This window comes from Moesziomyces antarcticus (genome assembly GCF_000747765.1).
Source record: "Moesziomyces antarcticus DNA, scaffold: scaffold_v10081, strain JCM 10317, whole genome shotgun sequence".
Classification (NCBI taxonomy): Eukaryota; Fungi; Basidiomycota; class Ustilaginomycetes; order Ustilaginales; family Ustilaginaceae; genus Moesziomyces; species Moesziomyces antarcticus.
Window position 1 is genome coordinate 1 of NW_014638929.1, and position 11,573 is coordinate 11,573.

Below are 11,573 nucleotides of genomic sequence, written 5' to 3' on the forward strand. Positions count from 1 at the left end.
CGGCTCGGGTTGTCTGGGTTGGGGACACGTACATCTCTGCGCCACAGTCAGTGCTTCAAGTCGATGTGGATGGATCGCAGGTAAGTGGCTTATGGACCAACGGACCGGAATTAGAAAGTCGATTCTCCGCACCTCCTTTGCGGGGTGTATGCCATGGAGAAGGTTCGATTGATACACCGCTTGTCCAAGATCAACCCTTTCCTGCCCGTCTCGTTCGCTGTTGGGGATGTAGGGGGGGTGTGATGCAAATACCGCCTTTGGAAAAGTGTTCGGTGATGGCGGGCACCTTCTTGCATTTTCAACGTGGGGGGATGGGGGGGAGAGGATAGTGGATCGGTATGAACAGAACACCTGCATGCTGTGTAGGCTCTTCAGCTTTGCATCTACCCGACTCACGCACATACTGACACCTTTTTTCCTCCACAGGTTTGTTGTTCTACATGCAGTAGCCCACTGGGCACGGTGGACGGGACCACGGTTCGACTTAGCAAGTACCTGATCTCCCTTGTCGGCGAGGATGAGAGCTGGGTGGGGGTGTTGTTAGCAACGTTGCAGTATGCGGCGGCTTCGCACGGTGCACGACGCTTCCACCTCTCCTCCACCCCTTCCTCCTCCTCATGCTCGGTGGGGGTTGAAGCGGTGGGGGTTGAAGCGGTGGGGGTTGAAGCGTGGTTGTTTTCTCGCGCGCAGTACACCACTTCGCTCACTCGACACTGGGCTTCCTCCCACAACGCGGCAGAGTGTGTTTGGAAGGGGTATCGTGTGCTGTACCGCCCGCCCGCGAACGGTGATAGCGATGACAGCGAGCGGGTGGATCTGCCGGAGTCGATCGCGCAGTGGACGATACAGGCCATGCAGCAGTGTAATGACGTCCTGCCGGAAGGATTGCGCAACGCTCTGACGGGGTGGAATACCGCGTTTCTTGCGAGACCCCATGTAGTTTGATCTCGATCATCGAATGGCGCTCATTGGGCGTGTCGGGGAAGAATGCCATCCATCATCAATACGATCTCCATCATCATCATCAGTCTCGAGCATTCGCCAATCTCCGCCATCATCAGTCTCTCACTCTCACCACAGTAGCGTGAGCAAAGCCGAGCGTGCCGAGAAAAAAGCCAATCTCCATCATCAGTAGTCTCGACCATTCGCCGATCTCCACCATCTTCTGTGTTTCTTCCTCTCACCACAGCGGGTGCGCAAGTCCAATCTCCATCATCAACAGTGTCTCCCATTCACCACGGTATGCGTTCACAAAGCCGAGGGGATGAGGGTGCGAAAAGATGGACAATGTTAGAGCGATGAAAAAGGTGCTTTGCTGGCGGCGGGCTCTCCCTTTGTGCGTGTGCGGGTGCGTGTGCATGTGCGTAAAGGGGATCGCGTCGAAAGTTGGCCGGATTCGGGCGGGCGAGGGGCGGGCGGAAAGAGGCGCGTCGCTGTCCGGAAAAGAGGCGGGCGTCGGAGGTGGAAAAAAGAAACCGAAACGCACTTTCCCATGTGCGTGTGTGTCTCAGCCCGGTTTCAACCACACTCTGCCAACACGCAAACGGTGCTCGAGCCTCCTCAAAGCGACCTCCAGATGTGGCTGAGAGTGGTGGTGGAAAGCGGGTCGCTGGTGTAGAGAGGACGATCCACGTCACGGACCCTTTGTGGCCGACGCGCGCGCACGGCTGCCTAAAGTAGGCCAAAAAAGGGCAGAAAAAGGCGAGAAAAGGCGAGAAAAGCGGAAAAAAAAAGACACACGCAACACGCCGCCGCCGCCGCCCAACACCGACGCATCCCAGCTCACGCGCCAAAGCGGCAGCGGAGAACCCTGAGGGTCCGAGATAGGCCTTCATCTGCACCTTGGTCGTCGGCAGCTGGCTTGCTCCACCACCATCTTCATACTCCAAGTACCGCTATCTCAGTGTCGTTGCCAACGGTCGCCATTCGTCGCCATCATTCGCCCTCCATGGCTGCGCACTGAATCGCCATCGTCGTTCTCTTTGCAATCGCGTCGGATCAACCGATCGATCGATCGATAGCGCGCCTCTGCTGCTGCTTCTGCTGCTGCTGCGGCTGCCCAATGGCTCGATCGCTCTGACACCCACATCATCCCGCCAGCATGGACTCGATCTTTGGCCGAAAGAAGCGCTCGCGCCAGTTCAACTCGGACGCCGCGGACAAGGCCATCCCCTACGAACGCACCGTCAGCGGCCGCACGCCCGTTCATGTCGATGGCGCACTCGCAGCCTCCTCGTCGGCGTCCTCGTCGGCTGCTGCAGCATACTATTCAAACCCAAGCCCAAACAGCTCCAAGCTTTCGATTGGCAATCCGTCAGGCAATCCTAGCCTCGGCGCCGGCGTGCATCGCTCCAGCGCTTACTCGGACGCCAACTACCAGTACGAACCCTCGTCGGCTTCCATCATCTCGCATGCAAATGGATCGACAATCTCGTCCAGCGGCCTCGGCGCACATCGTCGTCAGCTGTCGGGTGCCTCATCCTCGCGCCATGCACTCAGCACGCACGACTCGATGCACTCCAGCTCCTCGTCGTTCCCAGGCCAGAATGGCGCCCGCTCGTCGCGCTACACCTCCACCACCAGCGCAGGCATCGCCCACGACTCCGCCTCCATCCGCTACAACGGCGGCGCCAACCTCCCACACGAAGTGCTCACCAGAATGTCCGTCGCCTCCACCGCCAACCCCGAATCGGCATTCCCCAGCACCAGCACCAGCCACTCGAGCCTCGGCCACACGAGCCTCGGCAGAGACTCCTACCAACCGTCAGCAGCCAACAGCGCCAAGGCGCCCGACTTTGTCCTCCAGCGTCCACCCGACGCCGACGTCGAGCGCCTCTTTGCCGAACTCATGGACAAGCGCGACTTCCTCAACGTCCCCGGCGGCAACCTCTCGGACGAGCTCAAGGAGACCGCGCGCCGCAACATGCTCGGCTTCAGCGTGGACAAAAAGTGGACGCTCGTCTACAACGACAAGCTCACCGAGTGGCACGCCGAAAAGGAACGCGACCGCAACCGTCGCCACCACGCCGCCGGTGCGGGCGGCCCGGCAGGCGCAGCCTCCGGCCTCGTCATCACGCGCAACTCGCCCGAGTGGTTCATCAAAAAGTTCATGGACGGCACCGTCACCACCAAGCACATCGAGTCGCTCGCCGTCACGCTGCGCACCTGCGCCATCGGCTGGATCCAGAGCTTCGTCGAGGCAAAGGGCACGCCCGTCCTCGCAAGCTTCCTCAGCGGCCTCCACGCCAAGGGCATCAAGTCGGACAACGACCTCGCGCTCGAGTACGAGGTGCTCAAGGCCTTTCGCTCGCTCTTCAACTCCAAGCCGGGCGCCAACGATGCGCTCGCACAGCCAAAGTGCATCAGCGGCATCACCCACTCCATGATCTCGCTCCAGCTCGCCACGCGCAAGCAGGCCGCCGACATCCTGCTCTTTTTGTGCCACTGGGACAAGCCCACGGGCCACCGCCTCGTGCTCAAGGCGTTCGACGACCTCAAGTCGAGCCAGGGCGACCACGGACGCTTCGACGCCTGGTTCCGCGTGCTCGAACAGACCATCGACGGACGCGGAAAGATGGGCTCCATGGTCGGCGCCTCGGACGAAGTGAAAAAGCTCAGCGTGGTCGGCCCGCACGAGTCGAGCCTCAACGAGTATGCGATCAACAACATGTTTCTCATCAACGCCATCCTCAACTCGGACATCGTGCCCGAGTTCGAGGTGCGCGTGCATCTGCGCAACCAGATGGAGGCGAGCGGCCTCCAGCGCATCCTCATCAAGATGCGCGCCTTCAAGAACCCGGACCTCGACCTGCAGATCGGCGTCTTTGAAAAGGGCGCCGAAGCGGACCACGAAGACGTCGTCGAGACGTTCAACAAAGAAGTGCTCACCGACTTGAGCGACCCCGTCGACGTCTTCCGCGCCATCGTCGGCAAGGTCGAGGGCTCGCGCGCCTACGACTTTTTCCTCTCGGCGCTGCAGCATCTGCTGCTCATCCGCCGCGACGGCGACGACCTCGTGCACTACTACCAGCTCATCGACTCGATGGTCACCTCGGTCGTCATGGACCGCAAGGGCGCCGTCGAGGGCAACGACCTCTCCTCCCTCCTCGGCGTCTCGGTCAACAACGTCCTCTCGCGCTTCGCAGACCAGGACCACATCAACTCGATGCAGTCCGAACTCCAAAAGGCCAAGGCCAAAGCCACCGCGCTCGAGCAGGAGAAGCTCGAGCTCGAGGCCAAGCTCAAGCAGTCCTCCGACGGGCTCATCGGCAAGCTGCAGGAGCAGATCGAGAAGCTCGAGGACGATCTGTCGCTCGCGCGCGGCAATGCCGGTGCCGCGCGCGACGAGATGGACGAGATGGAAAAGGCCTACATCGACCGCGTCGTTGCGCTCGAGATCCAGATCCGCGAGCTGTACGATATGCTGCGCGAGGCCCAGATGGACGTCAGCGACGTCGCCGCGCCGGGCAAGGGCAGCCTCGACCGCAAACAGCTCGTCGACACGCTCGAGAAGCAGCTCGAACGCAACAAGACCATCCGCAAGCTCGAGGCGAATGCGCGCAAGAACAAGGCGGGCGCGCCGAGTGTGCCGCCCGTACCCGGGGTGCCCGGGGTGCCGACCGAAGACGATCGCAAGCGCATCTCGGCGTCGGTGCGTCGTCAGTCTGCACTGCTGCGCGCGGCCGACGAGCAAGCCGGAGACGAGGAGGAGGAGGAGGAGGACGCCGAGGGACCGGACGAGGAGTCGTTGGATCCCGAGGCGGCCAAGTGGAAGATCCAGGCGACGCTCGCAGCGGGCATGGCGCAGAACACCGACCTGGCATCGCGCATGGTGGATGCACGCGAGTCGCGCCGTCGCAAGGTACAGGCTCCCACGCCCCATGCCGCCGCCGCCGCCGGTGTGAAGCGCACCTCGCACCCCGCCGTGCGCACGCTCCTCGACGAGATCCGCCGCCAGCGCGGCGACGACGACTCGGACTCGGACGACGAGCTGCTCGCCGGCAGGGGCAAAAAGAAGCCCAGCGCGCTCGCCAGTGTCGCAGAGGCGGGCGCGGTGCCCGAGATCGTGTCGACCTCGCCGTCGGGCGGTGTCGCAGCGCTGCCTCCGCCACCACCGCCTCCGCCCCCTCCGCCGCCGCCGCCTGCGATGCTGCTGCCCGCGTTGGCACCGGGTGGACCGGACAAGGCGATGCGAGATGCAGCGGCCATGCCACCGCCACCACCGCCACCACCGCCTCCGCCGCCCGCGCCAGGCATGCGCTCCGCCTTCTCCACGCCCGAATCGTCGCGGCCCGGATCGATGCTCGCCTCGGTGGGCGGCACACCAGCGCCGCCCGCGCCGCCGCCGCCGGGGTCGGTGCACGAGTCGCCCATGCAGGACGGCCTCTTCCGCAACTCGATGATGAATGTGCGCGCGTCGTATGCGCCGATGAACCTCGGGCCCGCGGGTCCCGTTGCAGCGCCGCCGGCGCCGGGCGTGGCGGGGCTGTTTGTCAACCACGCGCTGAGCCGCAAAGAGGTGCTGGCGATGGCGCGCAGCAAGATGAAGCAGCTGCAGTGGGACAAGCTGTCGCCGCAGCATGCGGCCGAGACGATCTTTGGGCAGCACGAGCTGACGGCGGACGAGGAGCAGATCGTGCGGCAGCTGCAGCAGGAGGGCCTGTTCGACGAGATGGAGGAGGACTTCAAGGCGAAGCAGCCGGTGAAAAAGTCGGCTGCGATGGCCAAGAAGGACAAGATCGAGCTCAAGACGCACCTGAGCCTGCAGACGCGCCAGGGCATCGAGATGGTGCTCAAGCGCGTCAAGTCGAGCCTGACCGAGAGCAAGCAGGCGTCGCCCGAGGAGGTGGCGCACCACATTATCAACTGCAACGACGCGGTGCTCGACCAGAGCTTCCTCACGGAGCTGCTGCGCCACTATCCCGAGTCCGAGACCAAGGGGCAGCTGGGCGAGTACCGCAATGCGTCGGACGAGGAGCTAAGGCTGTTGCATCCTGCCGACCGCCTGGTAGTGCTGTTGATGACGGTGCCGCATCTCAAGGAAAAGGTCAAGGGGTTGTTGTACATGACGCGGTACAAGGAGACGTTCGACCTCATCAAGGGCGGCACGGTCAAGGTGCGCGATGCGTCCGAGGGCCTCATGAAGGCCAAGTCGTTTGCGCGTCTGCTGAGCCTTGTGCTCATGATGGGCAACTACCTCAACTCGACCGGCGTCCAGGGCGGCGCGTTCGGCTTCAAGATCACGTCGATCAACAAGCTCGTCGACACCAAGGCGTCGGACGGCACGACGCTGCTCCACTTTATCGAGCGCACCATCTCGCGCTGCTTCCCCGAGGTCGAGGCGTTTATGGACGAGCTCGAGCTACCTGCCGAAGCGTGCCGCGTTCAGCTGTGGGACTTGCGACGCGATCTGGCCGAGCTCAAATCGGGCAGCTTTCAGCACCGCAAGGAGCTCGACCGATTGCTGGATGAGGACGAAGAGAACCTGCAGGATCCGTACGTCAAGATCATGCTGCCGTTCCTGAACGATGCGGCTTCGGAGCTGCAGAGGCTCAACGACCAGGTTCAGTTTGCCGAGCGCGTGTACAACGAGGCTCTCAAGTACTTTGGCGAAGGCCCGGATCCCAAGAAGCGCGGGCTGGGCCAACTGGCCAACCAGACGATGCGGACGGAAGACTTTTTCGGCATCTTCAAGGAGTTCCTCGCGGCGTACAAGAAGGTGAAGCTGGACAATGTGCGCATTGGCGAGCAGCGGGCGCTGGAGGCCAAGCGGAGGGCGGCGGCCGAGGAGCGCGAGCGCGAACGGCAGGAGGCGCTCGCAAGGAAGGAGGCGGGTGTGGACGATAGCGCGGTGCTCGAAACCCTGCTTGGATCATTGCGAAGTGGAGGCGGGGGGCCGAATAAGCAGCGACGCAAGGCGAGGGAGAGGAGACAGACCAATGCGGCGTCCAATGCGGGGGGTGGGTCGGAAGACTCGACGCTCGGCTCTGGGGCAGGGGTGGCGGGGGAGAAGGGTAACCCGTCCGATGTGGCTGCGGCCATGCTGGCGAAGCTGCAGGGCGGAGAAGAGGGCAGCGAGGTGGCGACGAGCAGCGCGTTCAGGCCGACGAGGAGGAGAGATCGACGGTCCGGTCGCGATGCACCGCTTCCACCTGGATCGGCGGCGGTCGAGGAGGGATCGCCCGCACAGTCGTCGCCATCGCTCTCGCAAACCGCCTCGAGCGCAACGCATACGCCGTCTGCTTCCATCTCGGCCTCAACGACGGTGCGCGCAGATACTTCGGCGGCGGCAGATACGACCGTCCTCGCGCCGGCTCCCGCCGCCGCCGACGCAAAGGAGGAGAACGACGCAGAGGAGAAAGACAAGGAGGAGGGAGAGGACGAGGTGGAGTTTGAAGATGCTCTCCCCGCCCAGGGTGGAGGTGAACTCGAGTGGTTCGACCCGGATACGTCGGGGTTCTCGGCGGCGGGTAAGAGCAGTGCCTCGCATGAAGCGGGACAGTAGTGCATCGTCTAATACCAGCGCGTTTCGAACACGCCACGTCTAGCAGCAGCACTCTCACGGCTTGAGCTATTGAGATGATGCGGTTGGACGTTCCATCCCAAATCCCGCAGAGGTCTCAACAGGCTCCGGGAATGGGCGATTAGGGGCTCGCGCTGATGATGACTTTTTCGATGACAACGTTGTTGGATGCGACTCGTTTCAGCCACGCCTCGGACCTGTGTCGCATGCTCAGACACGTTCGTTTTGGGGACACACCATCTTGGACTCTCTAAGCGATCGTAAAGCATCGTGACCACGGGTCACATGGCGGCATTCGAGACGGTGTTGACAAGTGGCTGGTCGACAAAGCGGCTGGCTGAGTCGCTCTAACAGTGTCGATGAGGTGCGCCAAACTCGACCAACTTGAAGTCCACGAGTGCTTGTGGCTCACTACTCGGGCCGAAGCGCGGCGTCGATTGTTGAGGCTCATCTGTTGATGGTCGAGCTGTCAAGAGGGGATTTCAAATGGCAATCTTTGGTCCGGGAGAGCGAGTCCGGCTCACAATGTTGCGGTGTGTGGAGTCGAGCAAGGCACAACACCGATCGCGGCTGGCACTCTCGCCACACACTCTCGCCAGAAGCTTGGTCTGCATTGGTGCGAGGTGAAGCGCTCTGAATGTCCCTCTGACCGCTTTGAGCTGCGAGTGGGTTGCGGGCATCGAGATGGTGGAGCGAGGGTTTCCAGATCCGACTTCCGAGGCTTTGACCCAAAAAAGTGGAGCTCCTCGCCGCTTCTCTCGCTCCTCTCTAGTAGCGGCCACCATCGCTGACGAACTGGTGTTGGGGAATCGAGCAACGATGCGTGCGATCATGCGCACACGCACGCTCATCAGCCAAGGGCGCCACACACTCACACCGCCGCTAACCACATTACGGCATCTACACACCACCTCGGCATCCCACGAGCCACCACCTACTCGACCACGCACCTCTGCGGGGCCTTCTGCACCACCACCACCCCCCGCCGCCGCGGCCTCCACACCACCACCGAACTTTGGAGGACTAGGAACGACGCAGCTCTCGCCAGACATTATGCTGCGCTGTACGATCTTCGACTCGACGGGCTCGACGACGTCGACGTCGGGTGTGTTTAAAAAGTCGCGGCTGTGCGCCGAGCATGGGCTGGAGCATCGCGATCTGCGCAAGATCGACTCGCGCGTGCCCAACTTGGTGCCCACCATCCTTGCGCGTCGTGGGGGGATCCTGGTCAATATCCTGCACATCCGTGCCATGGTGAAGAAGGACAAGGTGCTCTTGTTCGATAGCTACGGCAGCACCGATTCGCAGCTCCACTCGGCGTTCGTCTACAACCTCCAACACAATCTGCGTCCGCACCATCCATCGGGAAACGGACTGGCGTACGAATTCCGTGCACTCGAAAGCATCCTCGTCTCGGTGCTCGATGCACTTCGAATCGAGCTCGGGGTGGTTAGAGGATGGACGTCGGGAGTGTTGGAGGAGTTGGATGATGATGTGGATCGCGAAAAGCTTCGAACGCTGCTGCAGGTCTCGCGCAAGTTGAACGCGTTTTTGAGCAGGGCCAAGGCGGTCAAGAATGCGGTGGTGGAGGTGTTGGAGAACGACGAAGACATGCAGCTCATGTACCTCTCCTCCACCGCCTCTGGCGATAGCGAAGGAATGGACCAGCTCGAACTGCTGCTCGAATCCTTCGACAAACAAGTCGAGGAGGTCGTTGCCGAAACGACGCAACTCCACTCGGACATGAGCAATACCCAGGAAGTGGTCGAACTCATCCTGGACAACAACCGAAACAAACTGCTCGCTCTCGACCTTAAAACCAGCATTGCTACGATGGGCATCAGCGCAGGCACGTTGTGGGCGGGGTTGTTCGGGATGAATCTCAAGTCGCACATGGAGGAACTCGATTGGGCCTTTGCCGGCGTCAGCGGCGTCGCTTTCGGCGCCGTGCTCTTGACAGCCGGAATCGGACTCAGGAGGCTAGAGCGGTTGCGCAAGGTAGGCCTGGCCCAAGGGCCGGTCAAGAGGAGGAAGGATGTGTGGGCTACGCACTGGCCCGAAACCCAGATGGCAGAGGTAGAGGTGCAGCCCGTACCAACCGCGCCACCATCGGCGCAACCGCTCGGATTGGGACTCGGCGCAAAGTGGGAGGCCCCCAAACGTGCCAAACGATAGAAAGCGTGCCAATGCCAAACCAACCACCTCTTTGCAAACTCAGTTGGGAACACGCGCATGGTGCACAGTCTGTGTGCACACCGTTCAAGTTGCGCTTCAGATTGCCTGTTTCAACAGATCTCGACCGACGACGCTTTCCAACGGCGCTAGACGCGGACGCAGCCACTCCCTTACATCCGCAGCCGACGCGGCCGCGATCCGAACCACTACAAGCTGCGGCGGTCCATCCTCCACCGTACTGAGCGACCATACCACAGGCGGATGCACGGTGGCAGGTCGAATCTGGATCGGTTCGAACTCGGCGCTGAGCGCGTCGATGAGCGGCTGCGCATCGGGTCCGGCGAGGAAAAGTGTAGCGTAGGTGTCGTAGGGATAGTTGCGTCTCGCGAGCTCCGTCCATCCCACGCCCTCAGGGCCGTGGTCTCGATCGGGGTGCTGTTCGAGCAGCAGCACGTCGCGCGCGGTCGAGCGGGTGCGGAGGCGCACCTCGTTGCGCGACCGGTACGAGTCGAACTTCCACCGCTCGGGCAGCCGCGGTGGGGTGGTGTAGTCCTTCATCTGCGCGCCGCTTTGCGCTTCGGGAAACGAATCCAACGCCGAAACGCGCACGCCAGAAGGAGGGTGGCAGACCGCAGTTCGACCGGGCGTGATCCAGTCGAGCATGACGAGCGACGAGGTATCCGAACGAAGATCAAATCGCTGCACCTGGTCATACCGCGCGGCTGCAAAACACGTCACTGGATCCGGTAGCAACACGAGCGTTGCCTCGGGCCGGATCAGATACCGATACACCTGTCTTGTCATCCCCCCCACCCCCGCCCCCGCCCCCGCAGCGCTGGTGGAATCGAGGCTTGCAGTGTGCATGGTGCTAACGTGCTGCGTCGGCGCAGTGGCTCTGGTCTTGAAAACCTTGGTGCTTCCCTGTGTCAGCACCACCGCACAAGCCCCCTGCCCCACGTCGATATCAAGCTCAACGCTGTCGCCCGAAACCAAGCCGCCGCCATACCCGACGATGTACAGAGCGGCGACGGCCTTGGTGCTGGCTAGTGAAGCGATCCGGGAACTCGCGGCTGGGCTGATGAGTTTGAGCGGAAACGTAAACGAGAGATGTGTAAACATCGCCAGCCCCCTATGCGCACGTAGCACCGCCAGCCCCTCACCATTAAACTGTGCCTCTTGCACCTCGTCGCCCGCCTGCACTTGCTTGTAGATCTTCTTGAGCGTAGGCTTTGTCTTGAACTCCTCCAGCTGGGCACCAGACGAGAGCGAGGAGGCACGGATGCGTTGTTGACGCTTTTCGAGGTCGTGTGCCCACATTGCGGCACCGATCCGGTTCGAAATCGAAAAGACCATGCCGACGAGCGGGATGCGCTCCATCAGCGCGGCTGCAAAGCCGAACGAGCGATACGCCGTCTGACGCTCGGTGATCCACAGCTCGATCTGGAGCGGCGACATGCGTTTCGCCTCGAACAGCGACGTGTGCAACTGCCGCCCGTACGAGAGCGACCGCAAAGCTGCACCGAGCGCCATACCGAAGAACGGCACAAAGTCGATCGGGAGCAAGAACACCTTGAGCACGATGAACCGCACGAGGGGACTGGCGAGCTTGAGGTACCAGCCTTGCTTCTTTGCGTCCTTGATGGCCTTTTGCGTGGGAGGGTTGGAGAACTCTTCGACGTACTCTCCCCACCAATCGGCTGGTTTCCCCCGCGAGCGGACGGTCTGGACGTACGCCGTGTTTCGACACTCGCGCAGCTTGCGCCGGAGCCAGAACTCCATAATCGCATGCACCTGTCCCAAGACAAACATCAACGTCGCAAATGCTATTCACGCCCACTCCCCAGATCAGCCTTGTGTACCTTTGTAAGGGGGGGGG

General features: G+C 62.0%; 3 protein-coding genes across 3 annotated transcripts; 2 read left to right on the forward strand and 1 right to left on the reverse strand.

The window, feature by feature from the left end:
• Positions 1-2,101: 2,101 nt before the first annotated feature.
• Positions 2,102-7,504, forward strand: PAN0_081c6637 (uncharacterized protein; the record flags this gene model as incomplete). Its single annotated transcript, XM_014797925.1, has 1 exon — positions 2,102-7,504. One exon carries the CDS (start codon positions 2,102-2,104, stop codon positions 7,502-7,504), a length of 5,403 nt encoding a protein of 1,800 aa, XP_014653411.1.
• An 849-nt stretch (positions 7,505-8,353) lies between these two features.
• PAN0_081c6638 (cora-domain-containing protein) lies at positions 8,354-9,697 on the forward strand (the record flags this gene model as incomplete). The annotated part of the gene is made up of 1 exon (XM_014797926.1): positions 8,354-9,697. The coding sequence occupies one exon, from the start codon at positions 8,354-8,356 to the stop codon at positions 9,695-9,697; it is 1,344 nt and encodes a 447-aa protein (XP_014653412.1).
• A 96-nt stretch (positions 9,698-9,793) lies between these two features.
• Positions 9,794-11,476, reverse strand: PAN0_081d6639 (ureD-domain-containing protein; the record flags this gene model as incomplete). Its single annotated transcript, XM_014797927.1, has 1 exon — positions 9,794-11,476. The coding sequence occupies one exon, from the start codon at positions 11,474-11,476 to the stop codon at positions 9,794-9,796; it is 1,683 nt and encodes a 560-aa protein (XP_014653413.1).
• Positions 11,477-11,573: the final 97 nt, after the last annotated feature.